The sequence below is a fragment of the Symphalangus syndactylus genome, chromosome 23, assembly GCF_028878055.3.
Source record: "Symphalangus syndactylus isolate Jambi chromosome 23, NHGRI_mSymSyn1-v2.1_pri, whole genome shotgun sequence".
In the NCBI taxonomy this organism is placed as follows: Eukaryota; Metazoa; Chordata; class Mammalia; order Primates; family Hylobatidae; genus Symphalangus; species Symphalangus syndactylus.
The window spans coordinates 44796237-44824161 of NC_072445.2; the positions used below are offsets into that span (position 1 = coordinate 44796237).

At 41.3% G+C, this 27925-nt stretch overlaps 4 protein-coding genes across 6 annotated transcripts in view; 3 read left to right on the forward strand and 1 right to left on the reverse strand.

Moving 5' to 3' along the window:
• LOC129473358 (uncharacterized) overlaps nucleotides 1–27925 on the reverse strand; it is a 65183-nt gene that overhangs the window by 33786 nt on the left and 3472 nt on the right. Inside the window, exons 3-5 of the mRNA XM_055263788.2 lie at nucleotides 20203–20228; nucleotides 6059–6388; nucleotides 1515–1525 (exon numbers count right to left, since the gene is read on the reverse strand). Of these exons, the coding sequence (XP_055119763.1) occupies nucleotides 1515–1525; nucleotides 6059–6388; nucleotides 20203–20228 (367 nt within the window). The remainder of the gene's footprint in view (nucleotides 1–1514; nucleotides 1526–6058; nucleotides 6389–20202; nucleotides 20229–27925) is intronic.
• Nucleotides 8058–8558, forward strand: H2BC3 (H2B clustered histone 3). The gene has a single exon (XM_055263808.2). The coding sequence runs from the start codon at nucleotides 8117–8119 to the stop codon at nucleotides 8495–8497; it is 381 nt and encodes a 126-aa protein (XP_055119783.1). The 5' UTR covers nucleotides 8058–8116; the 3' UTR covers nucleotides 8498–8558.
• Nucleotides 20076–21845, forward strand: H2AC4 (H2A clustered histone 4). The gene has a single exon (XM_063632796.1). It carries the CDS (start codon nucleotides 20076–20078, stop codon nucleotides 20466–20468), a length of 393 nt encoding a protein of 130 aa, XP_063488866.1. The 3' UTR covers nucleotides 20469–21845.
• Nucleotides 21591–26794, forward strand: LOC129473361 (histone H4-like). Of its 3 annotated transcripts, none has more exons than XM_055263791.2 (2): nucleotides 21591–21937; nucleotides 26423–26790. In XM_055263791.2, exons 1-2 carry the CDS (start codon nucleotides 21591–21593, stop codon nucleotides 26742–26744), a joined length of 669 nt encoding a protein of 222 aa, XP_055119766.1. In that variant the 3' UTR covers nucleotides 26745–26790. The 3 variants fall into 3 exon arrangements, with proteins under 3 accessions (XP_055119766.1, XP_055119767.1, XP_055119768.1); XM_055263792.2 differs by lacking the exon at nucleotides 26423–26790 and adding an exon at nucleotides 23619–23755 and having other exon boundaries at nucleotides 21591–21984; XM_055263793.2 differs by lacking the exon at nucleotides 21591–21937 and adding an exon at nucleotides 23313–23322 and having other exon boundaries at nucleotides 26431–26794.

Here is a 27925-nt window from a genome sequence, read left to right on the forward strand (position 1 = left end):
TTTTTGAAACTGTCAATGAGGAAACATTTTTTTCTGTACTGTTAGATTCACTAACTAGGGTCTTGCAAATTTAACTGACAAAGGACAGATAAACATGCGAAAAAAAAAGCATACAATTTTATTAGTATATTACATGCACAGAGTTCCCAAAGGAAAAAAAAAAGTGAAACCTTAAAAAAGCAGTTAGACTCACGGACTTATACACCATTCCAACAAAGGAAAGGGAGTTTGCACTTCATGGGATGACAAATTTGGGAATGTGACTAGGAAATACATGGGCAATAAAAACCATGGAAGATAAAATGAAAGATAGAAATAATTGTAGTAAGGTTTGTTTTTGCAGATTCATTTCAGTGCCAACCTTCCATATCTAGTGATAAGAATTGCTCTCTTTTTCCTGGTATAGCAGTTGGGGACACTTTTACAAGGGAAATTTCTGTCACCTTCACAAAGGGAAATTTGGGTAAAGACAGAGAACTCTTCCTACACCTGTTGATTTTCAGTTGCCTTCAGCTGAAAATAACTTTTATGCCAAAGTAGAATAATTTGGGGGTGACATCCTGATATTCTTCAAAACTTATATTTAATTTCATATTATTAATTATATCATTTTTGATTTTTAAATGTTTTATAAAATAATTTTGAAAAACAGTAATAATATTCAAATAATTCCAGAAACACTGCTGATAAGCCAAAAATGTCAATGAATATTGCATAAACAACTGATAATTCAACGATGAAAATTTATGACATTGTTCATGTGTGATAAAACTATGAGTAACATAAAAACTAGAGGCTACTTGTAATGCATTATTCCAAACTTTCTGTTATTTATTTATTTATTTTGAGACATACTGTCTGTCACCCAGGTTGGAGTGCAATGGCGTGATCTTGGTTCACTGCAGCCTCCACTTCCCTGGTTCAAGCGATTCTCCTGCCTCAGCCTCCTGAGTAAGTGGGATTACAGGTGCCTGACACCAAACCCGGCTAATTTTTTTGTATTTTTGGTAGAGACGGGGTTTCGCCATGTTTGCCAGGCTAGTCTCGAACTCCTGACCTCAGTGATCCACCCACCTCGGCCTCCCAAAGTGCTAGGATTACAGGCGTGAGCCACCATGCCCGGTGCATTATTCTAAACTTTCATACACAGTGCTATCATGGCTACAAATTGAAGTATATTATACATCCCTAGGCAAATCTCTGGATATTTTGGCTATATAAGCCTGAGGGAAATGTAGAAAGGGCATTGTGGTTGAAATTCATACTAGAGATGAACAGGCCCAGTGCAAGACAGAATTACATCACTAAAGGATATCAGAAGAGAATAGGGATTTAGGGTACAGTGGCAACAACAGTTTAGGGAACTAGCATTTCTTGAGCACTTATTTACAATATGCCAAGCACTGTTGCTGATTACTCTATATTTATTTTCAAACACATTCTTGTCACAGCACTTTGAAGTACATGCCATTGTCATTCCCACTTCAGGATGAAGGACTAAAGCTTGGTGTCACTAAGGATGTAGCTAGTTAGCTGTGTGTGCGCGCATTTTTTTTTAAATTTAAAGTCAATAAATTTTTATTTGAAGAATTTCACAGCAAGGTAAACTTTGTTCCTCTAAAGAGCTGGAGTCAAAAATGTATCTTCAAAAGATTCATCTTCAAGTTAGCCTTTCTTAATAGAACCGATGCTTAATCCACAGTTGTCAGCCCACAATTCTTTTATTTTGACTTTTTTTTTTTTTTTTTTTTGAGACGGAGTCTCTCACTGTCACCCGGGCTGGCGGACAGTGGTGTGATCTCGGCTCGCTGCAACCTCTGCCTCCCGGGTTCAAGCGATTCTCCTGCCTCAGCCTCCTTAGTAGCTGGGACCACAGGCGCATGCCACCATGCTCGGCTAATTTTTATATTTTTGTTAGAGACGGGGTTTCACTATGTTGGCCAGGCTGATCTCGAACTCCTGACCTCATGATCCGCCTGCCTCGGCCTCCCAAAGTGCTGGCATTACAGGTGTGAGCCACCGCACCCGGCCTTATTTTGCCTTCTTTAATCTCCATTTGAATATGGATATACTGATGAAAACTTCAACATTCTTCACCAAAAATCTTTGGGATTTAATTTCTTCAACCACTTTACTTTGGGGTCATTTTAAGATTAGGTGTATCTGCCTGGTTCTCAATTTGACACCCTTTCTCTCTAAACATGAATGAGTTCCAATCATATTTATTCCTAAGCTATCACACTCAAGTATGCTACAGATCTGTGGAATATGCCAAAAGTTAAGGTAAAAAATTAAATTATTACGTATTTCATACTTTTTGCTAGTTTTTGATCTGTGAGTGAATATAACTATCCTCTATGTCCTGGCACTGTTCCTCAGAAACATAGGGTCCACATATGTAATTTTAAATTTTTTAGTAGCCACATTTTAAAAAGTTAAAAAAGAAATCTATTTTAATGATTTTAATACAGTGTAACCAAAAATTGTTTCAACAAGGTATCCAATATTAAAATATTCAGCTTTTATTTTGTTATTTTACTAGGTCTCTGAAATCTGGTGTGTATTTTACACTTAAAGCATGTCAGTTTGGAGTAGCCGCATTTCAATGCTTAATAGTTACATATGGTTAGTGGCTACCATCTTGGAGAGGACAGCTTTTATACTCTGGGAAGATGCAAGCAAATACTTCCTCTGCAGCAGAATCCAGATGTTTTCCAAGAAAACACTTTTTCTGACCTGTTCCTGAAACCCAGGGAGTGTCTCTAATACTTTATATTTTATTGGCTTGTCCTATTGTAAGCACCCAACGGGCTCTCCTTGTCCACTTCCTAGACAGAGCTGATTTATCAAGACAGGGGAATTGCAATAAGGAGCCGGCTGTACAGGAGACTAGAATTTTATTATTACTCAAATCAGTCTCCTTGAGAATTTGGGGACCAAAGGTTTTAAGGATAATTTGATTGTAGGGGACCAGTAAGTCGGGAGTGCTGCTTGGTTGGGTCAGAGATGAAATTATAGGGAGTGTAAGTTGTCCTCTTGTGCTAAATCAGTTCCTGGGAGTGGTCGGGTGGGGGACACAAGACCAGATAATCCAGTTTATCTATCTGGGTGATGCCAGCTAATCCATTGTGTTCAGGGTCTGCAAAATAGCTCAAGCATTGATCTTAGGTTTTAAAATAGTGATTTTATCCCCAGGAGCAATTTGAGGAGGTTTAGAATCTTGTAGCTTCCAGCTGCATGACTCCTAAACCATGATTTATAATCTTGTGGCTAATTTGTTAGTCCTGCAAAAGCAGTCTGGTCCCCAGGCAGGAAAGAGGTTTGTTTCTGAAAGGACTGTTATTGTTTTTGTTTCAAAGCAAAACTATAAACTAAGTTCCTCCTAAAGTTAGTTAATCCCAAGCCCAGGAATGAAAAGGACAGCTTGGAGGTTAGATGTTAGATGGAGTTGGTTAGGTAAGATCTCTTTCCCTGTAATAATTTTCTCAGTTATGATTTTTGCAAAGGCGGTTTCACTGTCCACCTCACATCAGGCCTCTGACTAGAGGATTCCAATACTTAGGCCAAGACACCACCATGTCTCCTTATCCACCCTGAGGCAGTCCAATTTCTGAAACAAAGGAAACTATGTATGATAGTATGAAACTATATATGAGAAGGAAATTATATATGATAATCAATTTTAGGGTTATCTTATTGATTACAAGATATTAAAGTGTGACACTGCCTGGCAGTGATATCTGCTGGTAGTAAGAATTTGGGCAATTTAGTGAAATTCCTGAGGCTGAACCTCCACTTCTGTAAAATGGAGACAGTGAGATAATTTGCATTACAATGCTGAAGTAAGAATTTTATACAATAATTCAGACCAACCACTTCATGTGGTACTTGGCCCATGGAAAACTATCAATGGCAGTTTATAGTTTATACTATTAATGAATCCTTTGTTTCATTGTTATTTCCTTCTACACATTGACCTCTCTAAAAGAAGGTAATATTCAATACAAATAAAGTTATAGCAGCTTGCAAAGTTGTCCCAGGGAACTCACTTAACCACTGAAGTGTTCAAATTGCTTATGGTTGACTTTATATTCTCCTAAGTTTTCTCCTTCTGGTATTTCTTCTGAGAACAGCACCACCATCGAAAGCATCATGCAAACAGTGGTCATCCCAGACCAGTAATTCTCAACTCATAGGGTGCTCCTGCAGAGATGTATTTGAATAGAGTGGTAGGATACTGAAGAAGGCCACGTATAATTTGGCCAGTGATCTGAGGCAGATTTATCTTGAAGCTAATGAAACACAAGTGTAAGGGCCTGTGCTTCCAAGGTGCTGAGAGGGGCCCTACAAATGTGTTAGTTTGTCTCTCTGTCTCTCTTTTTAAAATTTGCAGTATTAAGGTATTTTAATCACAGATGGTTAAGACTGTTATTTCCACTCAATCCTCCTTTTTATTAAAATTCACCATTGTCTGATTATGTTGGAATCCTGATTAAAATATTTGGAATTTGAGTAAGAGAAAGTTTAGTTGAAGATGTATCTAGTATGGAGATAATAAGTTACGTGATTTGCATATGTGTTCATGTGTACTTCATTCGTCGCCAGCCAATCTGACGTAAGAATGGCTTCAAGGAATGTTCCTACTGTTCACTGGAATAACACCTAAATTCCTGGCAAGATGCAGGTCTAGATAAAATGTTATGACATCTAAGTATTCAAAACACCTTCCCAGCACTGAGAGTGAGTGTCTAGTGGAGCGTAGAAATGTATAGAGCCAGAAGCTAGTCTGGAAAGAATTCTTACAAAGTTTACAACTTACATGTGAAAGGAGCTTGACAGAAGATTTTCCAAATTTGAAAACAATCTTAAAAACTTACTTGACATTACCAATAATGTGTTTTGAAACTGAAACACTTCTAAGTTATCAAGAAAACATATTATCATCAGCCACCCGGAGGAAAGATTGAATTCTATTTCCATTACCTATAGACAACATTACAAATTAATTTCGAGCTGAAGATGGAATCAGAGTATTCAGTCAAAACTATAGGAAAATACACATTGTAGTGTCATATTCAGAAGTTAATAAAATAGGCAATTTTCTGAATTTTGTGATGGCTGTTGTTTTGTCAGCTTTTATAAAATTGGAATTTGATTTTATTTTCCCATCATAATTTATATTTACGGTCTGCAGTACCTTTGCATTAATTTTACATTATAGTTTTTAATAGTTTATGAGTTGTAACAGGTTTGATCCCCAGAAAACCTTGATCTACCCCATCAGTTAAGTATACTAATATATTTAGAAAATGGATGAAATTAGCATTTAAATACATTTTTAAATACTTATTAAAAGAGGACATGGGTAAAAGAGTTTGCAGTTGCTACCCTTCATTCTCAAATTCCCTGGATAAGGATGACTGCATAATCTGTGGATGATCGTACGCAAGTCTTGTGTATTTGTTACATAAATCTATTTAGTGGACTTCTGGCAGTGTGTACTGAGGCGTTTCTTCCACCTGAGCTCTGACTCCACTTCCAGTAGCCCAAAATCAATACTGAATTTTGGGGTCAGATACTGTTTTTGTGGACTTTAGTTAACTATAAACACATTGTCCTTATGGTAGCTTTAATACTGCCATCAGACCTAAAATTTGTCAGGGGGATTAATAGGAGTGACGGTGTCGCCAGGAGCCTGTTTCAATATGTAAGTATGAACACATGTACATGTTAAAAAGACAAGACCCCTAGGAATTTAACAAGGGCAAAAAAGTCACCCAACTTGTTTTCACAGTAAAACCGGTTCAAAAGGCCTGATAGACTTGTCTGCAGCTAAGTGTGTAGTTTTCACTACCTTTAAATCCTTTATGTCACCTGGGAATTAAGATGAACAACCGAATTGGTTACAACTGTTTTTAGGTGAAATTTTAAGTGGCTCTGAAAAGAGCCTTTTCAATTAGGAAGAAATAGGCAGACTTATGCCCTTTCCCCACGGATGCGACGTGCCAGCTGGATATCTTTGGGCATGATGGTGACGCGTTTAGCGTGAATAGCGCACAAATTGGTGTCTTCGAAGAGCCCCACCAGGTAGGCCTCGCAAGCCTCCTGCAGCGCCATCACCGCTGAGCTCTGGAAGCGCAGGTCGGTTTTGAAGTCCTGGGCGATTTCTCGCACCAGGCGCTGGAACGGCAGCTTCCGGATCAGCAGCTCGGTGGACTTCTGGTAGCGGCGGATTTCGCGCAAGGCCACGGTGCCAGGCCGATAGCGGTGAGGTTTCTTCACGCCACCGGTGGCCGGAGCACTCTTACGGGCCGCTTTAGTAGCAAGCTGCTTGCGCGGCGCTTTACCGCCGGTGGACTTGCGAGCTGTTTGCTTCGTACGAGCCATTTGCAAGGAGAGCACACACAGAAGCGTAGTGAACTGAGATCAAGTGGCCTTTAAATATAGTGAGAAACATTCTGATTGGTCCTGTAATATTTCAAAAGTCCCGCGCGATAAAATCATTGGCTGAAGAGTGACCAGACTGATTGGTTCATTACTAGACAATCTTATTGGATGAGTTGCCCCACCGCCCATCCTGTACTTTTCGTTTCAGCTATCTGCAGCGACAAACTGTCTAAAATTCTAGCTCATCCAGTCCTAAAGAACAGGGTGCATAACAAAGCATCTAAGGATTTTTAAAATGTAAATTCCGATTCGGTAAGTTTGAGTAGGACTTGAAATTCTGCATTCCTGACGGCCTCGCAAGTTATCAATGCTGGTGAACACTCACTAAACCACCAGAAACGTTCACTGACTCATGTCGGGAAATAATGCTTATATTCAGAGAATGAGAATTCCATGCTATTTTGTTACTGGCGAACAGCAAGTTTCCTTGCCCTTTGTTTTCTAAGTCCAAGTCACATTCCCACCGTGCCTGTTCTCAAAATGTCTTATTTCGGTTGGCCTGAAGTTTCACTTTGTATACTCCGAAATGTAGGTTCTAAAGGAAGGTGTTATTTTCTCGAAACTTTTTAATACCATTAGGCTAGGAGGGGCGGTGGCTCACGCCTGTTATCCCAGCATTTTAGGATGGGACGATCACTAGAGGCCAGGAGTTCAAGACAACCCTGGCTAAAATGGCGAAAACCCGTCTCGCATAAAAATACAAAAACTAGCTGGGCGCGGTAGCAGACGCCTGTAATGCCAAGTACACAGGAGGCTGAGGCATGAGGACCGCGTAAAGCCGCGGGGTGGAGGTTGAAGTGAGCCGATATCGCGCGGCTGCACTCCAGCCTGGGTGACAGAGCGAGACTGCCTCAAAAATAAACCAATCCGAACGAAAACCAAAAAATATCCGTAACACAAGCAAGTTATCATCCTTTCTTGTGAAACTATGAACTCTGAAAAATGCCATTTCAGGTGTAAGCTACGTTTTCTAATTTGAGTGGAGTTTACTTGACCTCCGCCTTATCGTGACTCTCGGTTATTTTGGCAACAGGACGGCCTGAATATTGGCCAGGACGCCTCCCTGAGCAATAGTGACGTTGCCCAGCAGCTTGTTTACCTAGTCGTTGCGAATGGCCAACTGCAAGTGGCGGGGGATGATGCTGCGGGTCTTGTCACGTATGGCGCTGCCCGCCAGCTCTAGGATTTCGGCGGCCAGGCACTGTAACTACACCGGGGCGCCGGCTCCGACCGGCTCAGAATAATCGCCCTTTCGAAAAACGACAAAACCTGATCTATTGGAAACTGCAAGCCTGGTAGCGATGAAGAAGTTTTTTAGCTCCGTTTTCCACGTCCGAAAATAGCCACCTATGAAAGCAGCTGAAAACTGTGAACGACAAGCAAACTGGAATGGCGCCTGAACAAATCCTTTTATACAAACCGCAAGGCTGCAATAGGAAGCTATCCTATTGGTCACTTATGTTTTGTGCTTTATCCAATAGAAAAAGATAACATAAATTCCATATTTGCATAAACCCCACCCCTCAGTGAAACCGTGTTTCTTTTGTCCAATCAGAAGTGAGGAATCTTAAACCTTCATTTGAATCTCAGGACTATAAATATATGGGCTCTGAACTGTTCTCTGTGGTGGAGAGTGTTAGTAGCGTTTCTATTCTGTTTAGGAATAGCAATGCCTGAACCATCGAAGTCTGCTCCAGCCCCTAAAAAGGGCTCTAAGAAGGCTATCACTAAGGCGCAGAAGAAGGATGGTAAGAAGCGTAAGCGCAGCCGCAAGGAGAGCTATTCTATCTATGTGTACAAGGTTCTGAAGCAGGTCCACCCCGACACCGGCATCTCATCCAAGGCCATGGGGATCATGAATTCCTTCGTGAACGACATCTTCGAGCGCATCGCGGGCGAGGCTTCCCGCCTGGCGCATTACAATAAGCGCTCGACCATCACCTCCAGGGAGATCCAGACGGCTGTGCGCCTGCTGCTGCCTGGGGAGCTGGCTAAGCATGCTGTGTCCGAGGGCACCAAGGCAGTTACCAAGTACACTAGCTCCAAATAAGTGCTTATGTAAGCACCTCCAAACCCAAAGGCTCTTTTCAGAGCCACCTACTTTGTCGCAAGGAGAGCTATAACCACGATTTCTTAAGGTGGTGGTGCTGCTGCTATTCTGTTTCAGTTCTAGAGGATCAACTGAAATGTTAGCGAAGGCAAGTTTTAGAGCCAAGGTAATAACTTGGACGGGGCCGCGCGCGGTGCCTCTCGCCTGGATTACCCAGTATTTTGGGAGGCCGAGGCGGGCGGATCACTTTAGTTCTGGAGTTCGGGACTAGCCCGGCCAAAGTGGCGAAAGCCCGTCTCTACTAAAAATACAAACGTTAGACGGTCGTGATGGCGCTCTTTCTCATCTGCCTTTAGCAAACTTCTTTGTTCCCCCTGGGTAAGCCTTCGGGTACTATGTCTAATTCCTTTGATAAGACCACTACTCCCTCCCTGGTCTAGTACAGGAAACTTTGTTTTCTGGATAATGAAACAGGTAATGGAAATCAGGGTATAGTGTTTCTGTAGGATTCATTAGCCGTTAACCTCTTGTGAGATGCGTGGGAGGGGAGCAGAAAAGTCTAAGCGACAAAAGGGCATTGTAGGCATATTTGCTTCTGCAGCTTGCCTGTGCTGTAAATTCTTACCTCAAGTATTGAGGAAACAGCGAAGTCTGATTTCCCGGGCGCCTTTGTACGGAGTATTTCCCGCTCCACAAAATGAAATCGCAGTAGTTATGCGTTATAATTGTTTGTCAATGACAACAGCTATGTAGTTTACATATTTCATGCATCCCAGAAATCCAGATTCCCATTTCCTAGGCCACTTAACGTTCGGATTTCCAGCTCTGCGAGATAACAAAAGGGTTTGGATTTTGTGCCTTTCCCCATCTGGCGCCACTGCAAAGCTTACTAGGAGGGCCCCATTTGGAGAAGGAAACCTTTTTCGAGAAATCCAGGACGCCAAAAACAATATAGCTAAAAAAAAGGCAAGAAGAGCACTAGTTGAGGAGGAAAACTCACTGGGCCAATTCTGGGTCTGGGGCTGGGGGAAGAAATGCAAGAAGAAAAGACACTTGTTGACTGCACACTAAGTAGGAGGGGGTGGGGGAATCGGAGGGGAGTATTTTCAGCGAATTTATGAGCATTATATGTAGGTGACATTCAGCAGTGTCTTTGGATGAAGAAATAAAGTTTCTCAAACAGTTTTTTTTTGTTTTGAGAAAGGGCCTTGCTCTGTCGGCCAGGTGCCATCATAGCTCACTGCAGCCTCGACTTCCCCAGCTCAAGCTATCCTCTTACTTCAGCCCCTTGAGTAGCTGGGACTACAGAAATGCGCCACCACACCCAGTTAATTTTGTAATTTTTTTGTGGAGGCAAAGGGTCTTACTTTGTTGCCCAGGCTAGTCAAGCGAACTCCTGGGCTCAAGTGATCCTCCCGCCTTGGCCTCCCAAAGTGCTGGGATTACAGGAATGAGTCACCGCGCCCGGCCCAGATTTAATTTTTAAGAATCTTTTAAAAGAGGTGCTGGGCCGGGTGTGGTGCAGCTCACCCCTGTAATACCAGCACTTTCGGAGGCCAAGGTGGGAGGATCACTTGAGCCTAGGAACTCAAGACCAGTCTGGGCAACTTAGTGAGACCTTTTGTCTCCACTAAAAATTTAAAAATTAACCACGCCAGGTGGCACATTTCTGTAGTCCCAACTACTGGGGAGGCTGAAGTGGGAGGATCATTTGAGCCTGGAAGGTGGAGGTTGCAGTAAGCTGTGATGGCACAACTGCGCTCCAGTCTGGGTGAGGACAGACCCTGTCTCAAAAATAAAAAATAATCTGGATGCCACACAAAATGTCAGTGAACAACTGTAAGTGAAGCACTTCCCATCCTAGTACTGTATATGCAAACTACCGTTGTGAAAGTGACGCTTGGCTTAAAAATCTACATTTTTTTAAATTATAAAACGACCACCTCCCCCAAAAACATTACTAAGGAATTGAGGCTGCAGTTTAAGAAACTGATATTTAGGATCTTTTCCCGGAGAAGTGAGACCTGGTAATACAAGCATTTTCAAAATGAACTTTTGGGCCAGGTGAGGAGCGTCATGCCTGTAATCCCAGCACTTTGGGAGACCTAGTCAGGAAGATCACTTGAGCTCACAATTCGCGACCAGCCTGGGCAACATGGCGAAATCCAGTCTCTACAAAAAATTAGCTGGGCGTGGTGGCATATGCCTATAGTTCCAGCTACTGTAGAGGCTGAGGTGGGAGGATTACTTGAGCCCGGGAGGCAGAGGTTGCAGCAAGCCAAGATCGCGCTGCCACAGCCTGAGCGACAGAATGAGATACGCACCCCCGCCAAAAAAAAAAACAGCATGACTCATTAAAAAAAAATTTAAAAAATATGAAGTTTTGAAGTAGAAATTATTTTGTCGTATGTTCTTTCATAAATTTTTTGCCTGCCTGCCTTCTTCCTTTGTTACAGAACTCCAACACTTACCCAAAGGTAGCTGTTGGGTCAGGGTTTCTGTACTATAGTCCCTTCTGTGGTGACCAGAAATATGTTACAGGAAAGAGGTCCCCATCCAGACCCCAAGAGAGGGTTCTTGGATCCCGCGCAAGAAAGAGTTCGTGGTGAGTCCGCAGTGCAAAGTAAATGCAAGTTTACTAAGAAAGTAAAGTGGTGAAAGGACAGCTACTCCATAGACAGAGCAGGACATTCCCGAAAGTAAGAGGAGGAAGGCATCCACCCTAGGTACAATGCTTGTATATATGGGGAGATGTGCTCTGCTACAGGGGTTTGTGATAAAGGATTAATTTTGTTAGTTACTATATTTTGCAAGAATCGACATTATTATCTTTAAACAAAATTAAGAATGCCTTTGTTCTCCAGATATAGGGATATCTGGACACTCCCAAGTCTGAGTCTGTTTAGTAAACATTATTTATTTTTTCCCTTAACCGTAAACATCTAGAAGCTAGGAATGACTGACTTTCTGGGAATGCAGCCCAGAAAGTCTCAGCCTCATTTTCCTAGCCCTCACTTAAAATGGAGTTACTCAGGTTCAAATGACTCTGACACTTTTCTTCTCTTTTTTTCTTCTTTTTCCCTTCCTTTCTTTCTTTTTTATTTTTTATTTTTGAAATCAGAAATCAAGAATACTTGATGTTTTATCTAAAACAATACCCATAATTGATAAGCCAAAACAAAAACCTAGGTCTTCTAACTCAAAACTAGAATGTTTTGCTGTCTCTGCTGATACTCGGCTGATGGTTAATAGGTAATTAACAAACAAGCCTGGCTATGTCCCCCTCAGTTTATTACCATTAGATTATATGCCTACTGTCAATCATATTAATCCACAACTATGCATTTCACAAAACTTACCATAAAAATTCACAGGTTTCCCGCTTCCGTCGAGTTTTCATTTCTGAAGGGTCCCATGTAATATAAAACTTATATTAAATACATTTGTTTGCTTTTCTCTTGCTAATCTTTTTTTTTTTTTTTTTGAAACTGAGCCTTGCTCTGTCACCCAGACTGGAGTGCAATGGCGCGATCTCGGCTCACTGCAACCTCCGCCTCCCAGGTTCAAGAGATTCTACTGCTTCACCCTCCTGAGTAGCTGGGACCACAGGTACGTGCCACCATGCCCAGCTAATTTTTGTATTTTTAGTAGAGACAGGGTTTCACCGTGTTAGCCAGGATGTTCTCAATCTCCTTACCTCGTGATCCGCCCGCCTCGTCCTGCCAAAGTGCTGGGATTACAGACGTGAGCCACTGCACCCGACCAATCTGTCTTTTTGTAGAGGGGCCTCAAGCATGAACTTACTGATGGGTGAGAAAAAAAGAATTTTCTTTTCCCCTACAATATGAACATTAATTGTAATTTTATCATTCAGGACATTTTGGTGACCAATCTTACAGAAATTTTATCTTGTGCAAGTCTATACAAACCAATACGTAAAGTGAGATTATATTTCACATTTCTAGGATCCTTTTAAATTAATAAAAGAGATTCTAATGATTATTTTCATTACTGCATTTCATTCTAGGAAAGTAGATAATTGCCCTTTATTCATTGACCTTCCCTTTTTAAAAATTATAAACCATGTTACCATGAAAATGCTTTTCAGTAGTTCTCTACACACAAGATTGCTGTAAGGGCAAAAATAGAGATAGGAATCATGCATCCATTGATATACATATTTTGGTTTTTAATGTATGTTACCAAGTTGCCTCTTGAAAGTCTGTTTACATTCTCACCAACAGGGTGTTTTTTCCTGACATCCGCAAATGCTTTTGAACAGTGTGTGTGTTGGTCTGTTCAAATTGAAGACATGAACAATTAAATCTCATTGTTGTTTTTATTTTTAAGACAATTATTATTTGAGACTGTACATTTTGATAATAACATTTCTTCTATTATGGTTTGATTACTCATGATTCTTGCCAAGTTTCTTTTGGGATGTTGCCTTATGTACATTATTTTAAATAGATAGCTCCATGTATTAAAAGATTATTATGTTTTAGGGCTTATGCTATGTCAGTTACATTTCTAAGATTTTATTTATTTTTTTTTTTTTGAGACAGAGTTTCGCTCTTGTTGCCCAGGCTGGAGTGCAATGGTGCGATCTCGGCTCACTGCAACCTCCGCCTCCAGGGTTCAAGCAATTCTCCTGCCTCAGCCTCCCCAGTAACTGGGACTACTGGCATGCGCCACCATGCCTGGCTAATTTTGTATTTTTATTAGAGATGAGGTTTCTCCATGTTGGTCAGACTGGGCTCAAACTCCCGACCTCAGGTGATCTGCCTGCCTCAGCCTCCCAAAGTGCTGGGATTACAGGCATGAGCCACTGGGCCCAGCCACTTTTCTAAGTTCTTTACAAGTATAAATTCATTCAGTCTTCACCAAAACTCAATGAAGTGTGAGTACTATTATTATCATTGTTTTACAGATTAGAACAAGTAATATAGCCACTTACTGAGTTCTATACACTTGGTAATTTTTTTGTTTCGTTGTTCTATCAATTATTGGGGGAGGGGTGTTGAAATCTCTACCTTTAAATCATGTTATGTGTCTATTTCTCCTTTTGGTTCTATCAGTTTTTGCTACACATATTTTGCAGTTCTGTTATTTGGTGCATATACATTTAGAATTGCTTGTTTTTCGTATTGGATTGACCCTGTTATCATTATGTAATATCCCTGTCTGTTCCTAGTAATTTTCTTTGCTCTGAAATATACTTATCTGATATATCATCCAAAAGACCACCAGGATGGCCAAAGAGTAGAAAGGAGAGATTTACTGGCGATACTAATTTGCAAGCCAGGAAGAGATGGTCCCAGAACCTGCCAAAATTACTCTCTCTTTGGGGAGAAGGAGCAGGCTGGTTACTTTTATGCTTCATAGGATATACATCACACAATAGAGCCATACATATTCAGCACGTTTGGGGGGGTAGTTATATATATTATGAGGGGTGCCAAGTGCACTCACAATGGATAAACACATGTAACATACCTCCCATGTTCACTTTGAGGTTAAATTTTAGATTAAGATGAGGTAGAATTTAGGTCTTTACATCAAAAGGTGAACTATAGGAACAAAGACAGTTTACGTGCTGCCTCTATAAGCTGGCTGAAAATGGCTTAAGGTCTACAGTTACATGTAAGAATAGAATGTGTGTCAAGGCGGTCCTCTGTCCAATCAGAGTTGTAGTGGCCTGGACTGAAATCAGTTAGGAGGGTTTCTGATAGCTCCTATAGTTAAGGAATTTAGCAAGTGTGAGTTTTTTGGTAGTCTTTGGAATTTAGGAATTTGCCATGCCAGCCAAGCTATGAATGCTCAACCAGTAGGTAACTTTGTTTCCTTAATCTTAGAGTCTGTCTTAGTTGGTATAGGGGCATGTATTTTGGTCTTTCAGATCACAGATATTATTAATACAGATACTCTTGCAGTTTTGGGCTGATGTTTATATGGCTTATCTTTTTTGCAGCCTTTAATTTCAACCTGCGTTATGTTTATATTTGAAGTGAGATTCTTGCAGACAGTGTACAGTTGTTTTGTTTTTTTTTTTTGAGACAGAGTTCACTCTTGTTGTCCAGGCTGGGGTGCAGTGGCACAGTCTCAGCTCACTGCAACCTCCGCCTCCTGGGTTCAAGGGATTCTCCTGCCTCAGCCTCTTGACTAGCTGGGATTACAGCCATGCGCCACCACGCTCGGCTAATTTTTGTATTTTTAGTAGAGACAGGCTTCACCATGTTGCCCAGGCTGGTCTCGAACTCCTGACCTCAAGTGATCCGCCAGCCTTGGCCTCCCAAAGTGCAGGGATTACAGGTGTGAGACCTTGCGCCCAGCCAAACTGTTTTTTATGGGTGTATTTACACCATACACATTTAATGCAATTATTGATATCTTAGGGCTTAAGTTCATGAAGGGTAGTGTGGGAACCATAGTCTCCTGGCCCACTAAATGTTTGCCAGAAATCACTGACAAGGCAGATTGATTAATAGGTGAAAAGGCATACCCAATTATCTAACATGTCTACGTGGGAGCATTCAGAATTAACTACCTAACTTTCCAGTGAGTTATAGACGCTTATATACCATTTTCAGATCACAGAAAGAATTGGGGCTTAGATTCTGGTAAAACAGGTTATGGGAGGAAAAAGAGGTTCGGCTTGCAAAGGTGGCCTTGTTATGTAGGTGAAGCCTCCCTCAGAAAGAAGAGATGGTAAATGTTTCTTTTACGATTTTTAAGTGTCAGACTCTCAATCTCTCCTGGATCTGGGGAAAGGTATAGAAAGGGGAGGAGGCATGGCTGCATTAATGGAGATTCTCTACAGATGTAAAATTTTTCCCATTTAAGGCAGCTTTGCAAGCCCATTTCTGCCTGCTGGCCAAGCAGCAGCCATTTCAAAATATGTCATAGAAATATATTTTGGGGTAAAACATTTTGATTTCCTTTAGACTGGTGGCTTTATAAGAAAAGGAAGAGACACCTGAGCTGACACACATACTCTTGCTCTCTCAACATGTTATGATGCTGTAAGAAGGCCCTCACCAGATACTAATGCCATGCCCTTGGCTTCCCAGGTTCTAGAACAGTAGGAAATAAATTTCTTTTCTTTAAAAGTTAGCCAGTCTGTGGTATTCTGTTATAGTATCACAAAATGGACTAAGTAACTACATTATGATCATCTTACATGACTGATCCCTCCTACATCATACACATACACAGGCCACATTTGGAACACTGTTAGAGGTTCCACTGTCCAGTAGAAATGTACTACAAATTACATATGTATTTTTAAATTTTTGAATATCTTCAATAGTATATTTTCTTTAACTTTTATAGTCAAAATGTCATTATAACATGTATTCAATATGCATAATTATTAGTGAGATGTTTTACATTCTTTCTTCATACTAAGTGATATGGTTTGGATATTTGTCCCCTCTAAATCTCATGTTGAAATGTAATCTCTGATGTTCAAGTGAAGCCTGGTGAAAGGTTTTTGGATGGTGAGGGTGAACCCCTCATGAAGCGCACTCTTCAGGGTAACGAATGGGTTCTCACTTTGAGTTCACAAGAGATCTGGTTCTTCAAAAGAGTGTGACACCTCCCCCATCTCTCTCGCTCAGCTCTCACCATATGATATGCCTACTCCCTCTTCACCTTCCACCATGACTGGAAGTTTCCTGAGGCTTTGCCAGTAGCAGATGCCTGCACCACACCTCCTGCACAGCCTGCACAACCGTGAGCCAAAAATAATTACTTTTCTTTATTAATTAGTCAGTCTCAGGGATTCCCTTATAGTAATGCAAGAACAAACTAACACACTAAGTCTATTTCATATTTACAGAATAGCTCAATCTGAAGTACCCTTTTTCAACTTCACAGTACCTACTTGTAGCTAGTGGGCACTGATTTGGAGAGTGTTCAAGGGTGAATTGTATTATGCAATTAAGAGTTTTTTTTATTGTTTTTGCAAACCACAAGGCATCAGACTGTCTTACTTTCTCTGCTCCTGGTGTTGGAGTTGTTATTGGGAAACAACTTATTTTCCTCTTATATTTATATGGAATAAATAACCCCCAATATTTCCCTCCCCAATATCTGCCTTTTGTATGTTTTTTGAAGTTTGAAGGCAAGTGCCTAGAATTTACTGTTTTTGAAGCACTTACTGAAAGGATTGCCATCAAGTTGTTTTGCTAATAGCACACGCCAGGCACTCGTTGGTTTGCCAAATTCAAGGTAACTTGGATGAGAAGAGTTTTTAACATCCATGGCTCGGTGGAGTATATAGATTACTGATATTGTGACTGGATGTACTCCTGCTTTCTAGTCTGAGTTTTTGAAGCTACCCTTAATCTTGGTTTCAATTTTATCTAGCCCTGTACATATCCAAGGCTCTTTCCAAAATGGTCTACGATTTGTTTAGGAAGTTAGAATAGCTGTACCTTCTGACCCATGGTTCCTGACATTTTCTGGGCTTCGAACACATCCAGCATTTTATCGAAGTATTTATCCTTCCTACTTGGCTGGCTTCTTCATTGCCCTCAGGTCTGAATTCAAATGACATTCTCCTGATGAAACTTTCTCTCCTTATTCCTATTCTTTTTTCTTATCTCCTTTATTTTTCTCCATAGCACTCATCACTTATCTCTACATTTTCACTATGTATTTACCTTATTGTGCACCTCCCCCTACAAGACAAGTAGCACCCTAAGGAAACAGGTTGTCTGCTTTTTCATTGCTATGCTCCCTGCACCTAGAACACTCTCTGGCACTTAGCAGGTTTTCAGTAAATATATGCTGAACTAATAATGCTGGATATACATCTCCCTCATGAACTCTCTAACTCCTTCTAATTTACAGTGATCAATCTTCTTTTCCATGTGCTTTTGTATGATTTATTGCTCAAAATCTTTATTTTGTGTGCAGAATGTGCACTGCTATGTAATCTTCATGTATGTAAGTCCTCCCTTCTCAGAGTATAATCTCTTTAGGGCAGTATCTGAGATAACTTTTTAACATCTCCATCATGAATCTTGCACCTTTTCAAAGAAAATGAGCCAGTGGTTACTGATGTTTACAGCTATTGTTGAGGGTGAAGATCATTATAATTTTGAAAAGGGAGGTTGAATATTGTGAAGGGAAAGATATCACCAGAGTCAGAAGACTGGGGAATTGGGAAAAGGCAAAAAACAAACTAAAAATGAGCACTTTTAGTCTCTTGACAGTTTCTCTGAATCAAATCCATAGTTCTGTGACAACGTTGGCTTAGAAGCAGATTTTTTTTTTTTTTTTTTTTTTTGAGACGGAGTTTCGCTCTTGCGCAGGCTGGAGTGCAGTGGCATGATCTTGGCTCACTGCAACCTCTGTCTCCAGGGTTCAAGCGATTCTCCTGCTTCAGCCTATGCAGTAGCTGGGATTAACAGGCTCCCACCACCACGCCCAGCTAATTTTTTGTATTTTTAGTAAAGACTGGGGTTTCACCATGTTGGCCAGGCTGGTTACGAACTCCTGTCCTCAAGTGATCTGCCCACCTCGGCCTCCCAAAGTGTTGGGATTACAGGCATGAGTGCCCGGCCAAGAGCAGATTTTCTTACACTCATGTTTCTTTTTCCTTCTGCCATCCTGTTTCAGTATAAGTAGACGACAGATAGAAGTAGTAGATACCTCAGAAATTCCTGGAATAATTAATCCACGTTCATCTGTACTCCATCTGCTCCTATCTCATAGAATATAAAAGGAAAAACACCAAGATTTCTCTAAGCAATCTGTCTTGATTTTAGGTTCCTCAACAGGAGAGTCAGGCAATGACTGTAATAATATTGTCCGGGCCAAGGAAAAACTTCCCCTTTGCTCTCCCAAGGTTTATTGAAAATTACTGGCAAAACACAGATTAATTGGAGAAAAGGCATATACCTTTATTTCATCACAATTTTACAGGAGATTTTAGAATTAAGACTGAATGATACAGGGGAAATTGGCCATTTTTATGCTTAGGTTCAACAATATAAACAGCTGTATAGGGTACGATCTAATGCTAACAGAATCAGTGGGGAAGCCCCGCAAGGCTTGTCTGTCAAGATTCTTTTTGACCTCTCAGTGCAGCATTCCTTCCTTCTGGTTATCGGAAAAGACCCTCTTTTAGAATGGGGGGTCTTATGACCTACAGGCAAACAAGGTAGGTTAGAGTAATATTTTTATGTTTTATGGCTGGCTCTGGGGAAAAGGAGTTTTGGTTTGTATGGCCTACCTTGAGGAGGAATTCTGGTTTCTATGGCTAGCCTTTGGGGAGAATGGGACTTAGAGACAGGAAGGCAGAAGGTCAGATAAACACTTTTATAATAAGAATCCCATTTTGAGTATTTCTGTATTGTGGAATGTTTGTTCTCTCATTTCCTGAAAGATTCCAGAGACTCCTCATTCAGTGTTGTGAAAAAGTTCAGGAAATGCAACTCAAAAATGTGCCACTTTATTATGCTGATTTCTTTGAACTGAGGGCACCTAGGAAACAGTAAATTCAAGGAGGAGCTTTCTCTGAACTCTTCTAATCAAAAATCTCAAAATTAAAAAAAATTCAAAAAGGAATTTAGTTGTTCAGATTCACTTCCCTGGGGAATCTCATCAACCAGAGATTAACTGTATCACAGGAGAGGACACTGGCGGTTAACACCATCTAAACAGACTTTGTCACAGCTGTCACCTATTCTTTGACACACCCATTTATTTTTCTCCCAAATCATATACTCTCCCCTAAGTTGCCTATATCCCCCTTCTCTCTCTTATGAATCAGAGAGCTTATAAGCTTCTACAGTTCACTGGGATTTGGGGTATTCGCTTTTCTTCCCTCCTCCCCTTTTTTTTCTTTGAGACAGTCTTATGGCTTTGTCGCCCATGCTGGAGTGTGGTGGCTCTATGTGAGCTCACTGCAACCTCCTCCTCTCGGGTTCAAGCGATCCTCCCACCTCAGCTTCTCGAGTAACTGGAACTACAGGCGTGCACTAACTAGCAAGCCCGGCTTTTTTTTCTTTCCCGTTCCTTTTTTAGTATTTTACTGGAGACAGGGTTTCTCCATGTTGTCCACGCTGGTCTCGAACGCCTGGCCCACCGTCCTCGGCCTCCCAAAGTGCTGGGATTACGGGCATGAGCCACTGCGCCCGATTTGAAGGACCTCTTAAATATCTATTTAGAAATTGGTAGGAGTCCACTCCTTTCCAAAAGCATGAGTCACAATCCCGGAAAAACACGAGCAGCTGAAAATCAAAATACCCAGAACAAAACCTCCACTCATGCTTAAAAAAGGTATTTTGACAAAATTCTAATTCGGTAAATTGTTAGTAGTATTCAAGTCGAAGGCTCGTCAAGCCAGACAGGGGATTGGGTCAAACATAAACCTTACACCAGACGGAAGGATTACATGCAAATGAAGGATGCAGATTCTGATTTCCCATTGGGTATTTCACATTAGCCAATGGGAGAATTCCCCACAGCCTACCTCCAGTCAGTATAAATACTTCTTTGTCTTCCGTCCTAATGTAGTTTCGTTACATTTTCTTCTGGCCATTTTTTCATCTTATCTGAAGTAGCTATGTCTGGTCGCGGCAAACAAGGGGGCAAAGCTCGTGCCAAGGCTAAGACTCGCTCTTCTCGTGCAGGTTTGCAGTTCCCCGTGGGCCGAGTGCACCGCCTGCTCCGCAAAGGCAACTACTCCGAGCGCGTTGGGGCCGGCGCGCCGGTGTATCTCGCGGCGGTGCTTGAGTACCTGACCGCCGAGATCCTGGAGTTGGCGGGCAATGCGGCCCGTGACAACAAGAAGACCCGCATTATCCCGCGCCACCTGCAATTGGCTATCCGCAACGACGAAGAGCTTAATAAACTTTTGGGGCGTGTGACCATCGCGCAGGGTGGCGTTCTGCCGAATATTCAGGCAGTGCTGCTGCCCAAGAAGACTGAGAGCCATCATAAGGCCAAGGGAAAGTGAAGTGTTAACGCTTCATACACTGCTGTTTTTCTGTCAGCAGACGAAATCAGGCTAACAACAAAGGCTCTTTTCAGAGCCACCTACGACTTCCATTAAAGGAGCTGTTGTGCTTTAGATTATGCCGCCCATAAAGATGTTTTTAACGTGTTTTTAATGGTTTCGAGTGTGGCACTTTTAGTAATTTGTCCTGCAGAAATTAGATCCATAGAAGCCCCAGGAACTCTAGGTATGTGGGAGAAGTGCCATGCAGCACGAAAAACATGTTTACAGGGGTGATTCATGTTAAATTTCACACACGGTAGTTACTGCATTTTAGAGGAAAGAAATTACACCCGTAAGTGCATTCCTAGCTATTTTTAATGGAAGTGTTAAAACCCGCCTACCCCACACGTTAAAACAGTTTGAAAATGTCATACCATTTGCTGTAGCAATTGATGGCATACACAATTGAGAGCATATTACCACTGAACATTTGAGTATGTATTTCCCAAAATAAGGAGCTTTTTTCCAGTTTGGGTATGTTTTGCTTTGTTTTGAGGTGGAGTCTGCCTCTGTAGCCCAAGCTGGAGTGCAGCGGCGTGATAACAGCTTACTGTAACCTCGAACTCGGGCTCAAGCGATCCTCTTGACAGCCTTCCGAGTAGCTGGGATTACAGGCGAGAGCCGCCACGCCCGGCCAAGAGCATTTTTCCAATTGCCCACACTTCTTATGCCACGCCCAGGAAAATGTCATTTTAAATAAAGCGCATATGCAAATTTCCCTAATCGTCTCCGATATGCTCTGATTTCTTTTTTATATTTTAACTAGAAACAATTGGAGGTTTCCGCGTTGTTTTGTGTGGTTGTAAATTTTAAGACTTTAGGAAGCTTTTCCAGTACAAGACTTGTCCACAGCGGATATAGCAGCTAAGGGGTTAACAAAATGACGTCAGAGTAGCTACGGTAATGGGCAGGAGCCCCTCTCAATCTGCAACCAGGCACAGAGATGGACCAATCCAAGAAGGGCGCGGGGATTTTTGAATTTTCTTGGATCCAATAGTTGGTGGTCTGACTCTATAAAAGAAGAGTAGCTGTTTCTTCTCCACAGACGTCTCTGCAGGCAGGCTTTTCTGTTTGTTTGCTATGGCTCGTACTAAACAGACAGCTCGCAAGTCCACCGGCGGTAAAGCGCCGCGCAAGCAGCTGGCTACCAAGGCTGCTCGCAAGAGCGCGCCGGCTACCGGCGGCGTGAAAAAGCCTCACCGCTACCGCCCGGGCACTGTGGCTCTGCGCGAGATCCGCCGCTACCAGAAGTCGACCGAGCTGCTGATCCGGAAGCTGCCGTTCCAGCGTCTAGTGCGAGAAATCGCCCAGGACTTCAAGACCGATCTTCGCTTCCAGAGCTCAGCGGTGATGGCGTTGCAGGAGGCTTGTGAGGCCTACTTGGTAGGGCTCTTTGAGGACACAAACCTTTGCGCCATCCATGCCAAGCGCGTGACTATTATGCCCAAGGATATCCAGCTCGCTCGCCGCATTCGCGGAGAGAGAGCGTAGACGTAAATTTGCTTTTTGATCAGTTTTAAAACCCAAAGGCTCTTTTCAGAGCCACCCAATTATTCCAACGAAAGTAGCTGTGACAATTACGTTTTTGTTGTAACAGAACAAACTTCTAAGGACCCCCAGAAAGCGTTAGACCATGTTCTTAAAGTTCTTTAACAGAAATACGATTTGATAAGTTTTGCATGTAGGCTATTTCTAACCTTAAAGGTGCTATTTGGAGAGAAGCTGTATAAGTCCACTATCATTCAGGCCTCTAGCTTGCTATGATTAGCGTTTTTCTAAACAACTTTGTAGGACTAAGAATGTAAGGGAAAAATCTGGTAAGTAGTTCCTGGCGCTTACTACGCATTTTTGCAAAGCTTTGAAAAGATTGGAAAGTTGAATCTTGTGAGTTCCAATGTCTTCCTCAAAATGCTTAGAAGGATTTTCTCAGCTCAATACATAGTCCCCTAGGTTTTTTCATATTATATATATATATATATATATATATATATATATATATATACTTTTAAATTCATTTGGCTGTTCACATTAACCTGAAATTTATTCTGGTGCAAAATGTGAGGCAGGGATCTAACTGGCTCTCTCATTTTATCCATAGCTAGCTACCAACTTTAAATCTGTCAGTCTGTCGACCAAGCATAATTTAATCCCTTATATATGAATTATTTTATATGTGTGGCTTTGCTTGTAAATAGTCTAGCTGCTTGCATTGCTTTGTCTCCTCTAGGACTATGCACCATGACATGCCACATTTTTTTTTTTTTTTCAGTAGTTCTTGCCTGTAGTTAACTATTAAAATCTAGAATTTACAAGTTTTAACCATTTTATTTCTGTTGATCTTGCTTTTCGGTTTTTTGGAGGTTGGGGATTGAGTACTGGAAGAAAATTTATAGGGATGGGAATACTGTATGTAAACAGAAGTAATGTTTACTGTAAAATTTTAATATTTTATATGATTGTAGGTTTTTTATCATATAGCTTTTACATCACATTTTACAAACTAACTTTAGAACAACCACAGAATGTCCAACATTAAAACTACTAATTCCAAAGACCTTGCCTCACATTCTTTTTTACAATAAATATTTTTTACACCTAACATTCTTTCTTGGCCTACATCTAGAATGTAAATTGATGTACCATACTAAAATCACCTGACCAACTGTCAACAACAAATCACACACACAAAAGATTAAATTTGAATTGCATCGTTTACTTAAATTCATTTGTGTTCCAGCTTTTAATAAAGCAGTTTTGGGTTTATAAAGTAGTATTTGCATTTTAAAAACTATGAAAATGAATATGTCTGTGTGTTTTATGTTTTGTTTTTCTTGACTCTTATACAAGCGACTCTACCTGGCATAGACATTTGTTATCCATAGAGTATGTTAGAGATGCCAATGGACTTGGTCTATGCCAAGGTGACTGACTACCCACAAGCTCTGGGCCCAGCTGAAGGTCAAGTATTTTCTTTCCAGTTATAGGTGTGCTGGATCTGATGTATAGTGCTTGACTTTTTATATTTTCTTCATCTGTAGGAAACAAAGGTGTTGGAGGTACTGGGTCTGACGAATAGCATAAAAGAAAAAAGTGACATTACTGTCTGAGGATCAGATGGACAGGGCGTGGTAGCTCAGTCCAGCTGTTCACTCCCTCACTTACATTCTTTGCCCCCTCCTCAACAGAACAAGGATTCTGCTGTAACTCTTCATTTACAGTTGATATTTTAAAATTAACGAATGGATGAAATTCTCATTTGTGAAAGAAAATTTATTGAGCATTTTGTATTTGTGAGTAGTGCAAATATGTTAATATTATATTAAGAATCTATTGTTTTGTATTAGAGGAGTAATTAAGGTGAGATTGGAGACAAAAAGGGGGTGTTGTTTGCAGAACATACCATCCAAAAATAGACCACTGTGGGATCAGGATTCTTTTGAGCTAAAGGCACTTCAAAAACAGCAATTTTAAAGGAATTCTTCTAACATTTTCTTTCTGAAAACAGGAGATAAAAGTTCCAATGTGAAAAATGCTCTCCTTGTACCAGGAGAAAAGAAATATTCTTCAGCACAGAGTCATAGATGAGATAACTCTGCACAAACACAGCAGGGAGTCATAGCCGAGAGACTTCTATACACAAACAAACCTTGTTAAAATAATATTTTCCTTTAATCTCCTCATATGGTTTACTTTCCCACAATTGCCTCTTTTTAACTTAATGTGAAAGCATTTAGCTGTTGCCATTCCTTTGGGTCTTCACTTTTTCATGAGGGTTCTCCTGTCCCATAAAATTTACATTAAATACATTTGTATGCTTTCATTCTGCTAATCTGTTTTATGGCAAATTAATTATCAGGTCCAGTTGGAGACCCTAACAGAGTAGGGGTAAAATTTTGCCTCCCTACAACATAGAGATTGTGAGCATTAAATGTTGATTGTTCCCAGTTGTTCAGTTTGTCAGGCCTCTGAGCCCAAGCTAAGCCATCATATCCCCTGTGACCTGCACGTATGCATCTAGATGGCCTGAAGTAACTGAAGAATCACAAAAGAAGTGAAAATGGCCTGTTCCTGCCTTAACTGATGACATTACCTTGTGAAATTCCTTCTCCTGGCTCATCCTGACTCAAAAGCTCCCTCACTGAGCACCTTGTGACCCCCCACCCCTGCCAGCCAGAGAACAAACCCCCTTTGACTGTAATTTTCCACTATCTACCCAAATCTTATAAAACGGCCCCACCCCTATCTCCCTTCGCTGACTCTTTTCGGACTCAGCCCGCCTGCACCCAGGTGGAATAAACAGCCTTGTTGCTCACACAAACCCTGTTTGGTGGTCCCTTCACACGGACGTGCCTGAAACAGTTTAACAGGGTTTTTCCTGCCCAGTCACGACAAAGTGATGTTATGCTGCAGGCTGAAGTTTACAGTTAATGCTGTTGAAGTCTAAAATCAGTTTTGGTTTGTTAGATTTGGATGAGACGGCTAAGATTCTCAGAGAAAGAAGTCAAGTTTGGGGTGCCTTTTTCAGACTTAAAAATTTAGCAGTAGCCCTTGCAGTTTTTCCAATAGAAGTGATTTACGAATGTTTTCAGGAAATTTAAAACAACAGTGAGAACCGTGTGTGGAGATTTGAACTACACTCCAGGCTTGGCTATAGGAAAGCACAAAGGCTGCTATTCTATTGCACCTTGGAAAAGAGAACAAAGGAATATTTTCGGACAATTTTAACATGTCACATATGAAAAGCAAAACAGAATCTGTCAACATCTTTTACGTTATTACAGGCTGTGATTTTAAAAAAACAATCCTTACTAATACATACATAGTTGCTGCTAGCGATATAGTGTTGGGAGTAAAAACACGGAAGTGAGAGTTCAGGACAATATCCCAACTGTGAGCAGATTTTTTTAAGTAGTAATATTTAAAATTAAACCATATTATGTAATATTTATTTCTTTTCCACAGTCTCTTTTCTCATGCCTCGTTCACATTAGCTAATTAAAAGTCCCCTGAGTATCATCATAACCCGATTTACAGATGAAGGCACGGTTGCAATGAGCTAACAATCACCCTCTTCTGAACGAGACAGTACAGTGTGAAAGATAGCAAAACTCCACCCCCAACCTCTTAGGGCTCTGGCTGGACCAGCAAATTAAATTAATATAAAATGGATTAACAGGAGAAAGGTATATGCATTTATTTAACACAGGTTTTACGTGACACAGGTGCTCTCATAAGGTAATGAAGGCCCAAAAAAGCAGTTAGCTACTTATATAATGAATTGGACAATTAGTAAAATGTAAAAATGCGCTAAAGCAAAGGGATTTAGGCTAGAATATATAATTGTGTAGAGAAGCGACCAGCAAGGGCTAGTGCAAGGTTTGTACAGAATTCTCTTGGCCTCAGCCTCCCATCCTTGAGAAGAATGTTGCTTTTTTTAAAGTACAGTGAGAACATCTTTCATATAAGAATTTCACCTACTGCTTCTAAGAAACAGGTCAGCTTTCAAGTAAACATAAGGCCAGAGTGATCGTTTCAAGCCTGCTCTTTCGAGTACCTTTAAATAGTGAATATGTCTTCAAGCACTTGAAAGACTTAAAAAGTTTACCACTCTGGCATATTAATGAAAGCCCTTAATATAAGCCCTTACTAAAATTCTCAGTCGAGGGTATAAATTCACTTTCAAATAGTAGTGTCGTAAACGGGAGGGAAAAACTAAAGGGATTAAAAAGTGAAACTATTGTGTTCTCCCTCGCAGTCCTTAGGTAACTGCCCCGCGAGGGGCGGAGCGAAGAGTGAGGCAGCAACGCCTCCTTATTCTCGCTCCCGCTTTCAGTTTTCAATAAGGTCCGATGCTCGTGTATAAATGCTCGTGGCTTGCTTTGTTTTTGCATAGCTGGTTGCTTTGTTCTAAGCTGTTTAGCGATGTCTGGTCGCGGCAAAGGTGGTAAAGGTTTGGGTAAAGGAGGTGCTAAGCGCCACCGAAAAGTGCTGCGGGATAACATCCAAGGCATTACTAAGCCAGCTATTCGGCGCCTTGCTAGGCGTGGTGGGGTTAAACGAATCTCTGGTTTGATTTATGAGGAGACTCGTGGTGTTCTGAAAGTATTTTTGGAGAACGTGATTCGGGACGCCGTGACCTACACGGAGCACGCCAAGCGCAAGACTGTCACTGCTATGGATGTGGTTTACGCGCTCAAGCGTCAAGGACGCACTCTGTACGGCTTCGGCGGTTAATCTGTTCGTCAGTTTTCTCCCAATGGCCCTTTTCAGGGCCGCCCACTCCCTCTTAGAAAGAGCTGTGATTGTATTCTTTCGGATGGTAACATCTTAATGGCTTTACTCGGCTACTTTGCCTAGTATGTGGAACTATTATAAGCCAGTTGGTAAGAGACCAGGTTCTTTGGTTTGAGTAGCTGCTAAAGCAGAAATCTGCTAAGCAGAAGAGGTCTCTGAGATAAGTGACCTATGAACTTTAATGCTACAGTTTTGACATGTCACGCAACTTAACCGTGCAGCGCGAGTCCGATAAATGAGTCCTCGGCTTTTTAGTTTTAAAAGCATTGCATTATTTGTGAGAGAGCCTAAGACGCTAGCCGCCTGCAACTGAGTAGGCGGGTTAAAATAGATGTCAGGTGTTTTTCCAGGTGTATCTGACTTAAGCAACGTCCGCAAAAGCTGTACTTTTAGCCTCCGTAGTAACACCTGCCGTCCTTAACCGCCCCCTGCACGTAGCGCCAGAAGCCTTTACTTCCATTTCTAGTTGAGCTTGGCGTCCTGCTGAGTGACGTCACCTCTCCCTTCCCTGGAGGTTAAAGCTGCTTTGCTATTTTCAGTCCTCAGGCTGGAGGCTCTACTAAGCAGGCTGCCTACGCAGTTTGTAAATTCCCACTTAGTAGACTAAGGGAGTCTGTTTTATAAATAAGGACTCAAATTTCTTCTGACTCCGAGGTCCGTGGCAGTAGCTATAAGATGGAAGCTCCTCTGATGTGAGATTCTTAGATGACTTGCATCTTCACTGTTCGTGTGAACCCAATAGTCTTCTATTCCTGCCTTAAATTGTAAATTCCAAAACTGATTTAATTGTGAAAGTTTCAAACTGTACGACCTAGGAAGTGTTTCAAAGTTAGGTGACCAGATTTTTAGAAGTCAGCCAAATATTCAGCATCTTTGATTTAATAACAGAAATATACTGATGGCTACTTCAGAAAAACAACTTTGTTGTCTGGTTACTTTGCTAACAAGCCTCTCCTGACAGGAGGACATACTGAACAGGCAGTTGAATAAGTGAGTTCAGGTGAGAGGTCTGAGCTGGAGATAAAAATGTGGGAGTCACCAGCAGATAAATAAATGCTGAGACCAGATGAGATGGCTAAAAACTGAAACATAATGTAGTGCAGCATTGTTTGTAATAGTAA

Coding starts and splice junctions, on each gene's coding strand:
- H2BC3 (XM_055263808.2), top strand. CDS start 8,117: ATGCCTGAACCATCGAAGTCTGCTCCAGCCCCTAAAAAGGGCTCTAAG.
- LOC129473361 (XM_055263791.2), top strand. CDS start 21,591: ATGGCTCGTACTAAACAGACAGCTCGCAAGTCCACCGGCGGTAAAGCG. Junction 21,938..26,422: donor CTTTGCGCCATCCATGCCAA/GCGCGTGACTAT, acceptor CTTTGTTCTAAG/CTGTTTAGCGATGTCTGGTC.
- H2AC4 (XM_063632796.1), top strand. CDS start 20,076: ATGTCTGGTCGCGGCAAACAAGGGGGCAAAGCTCGTGCCAAGGCTAAG.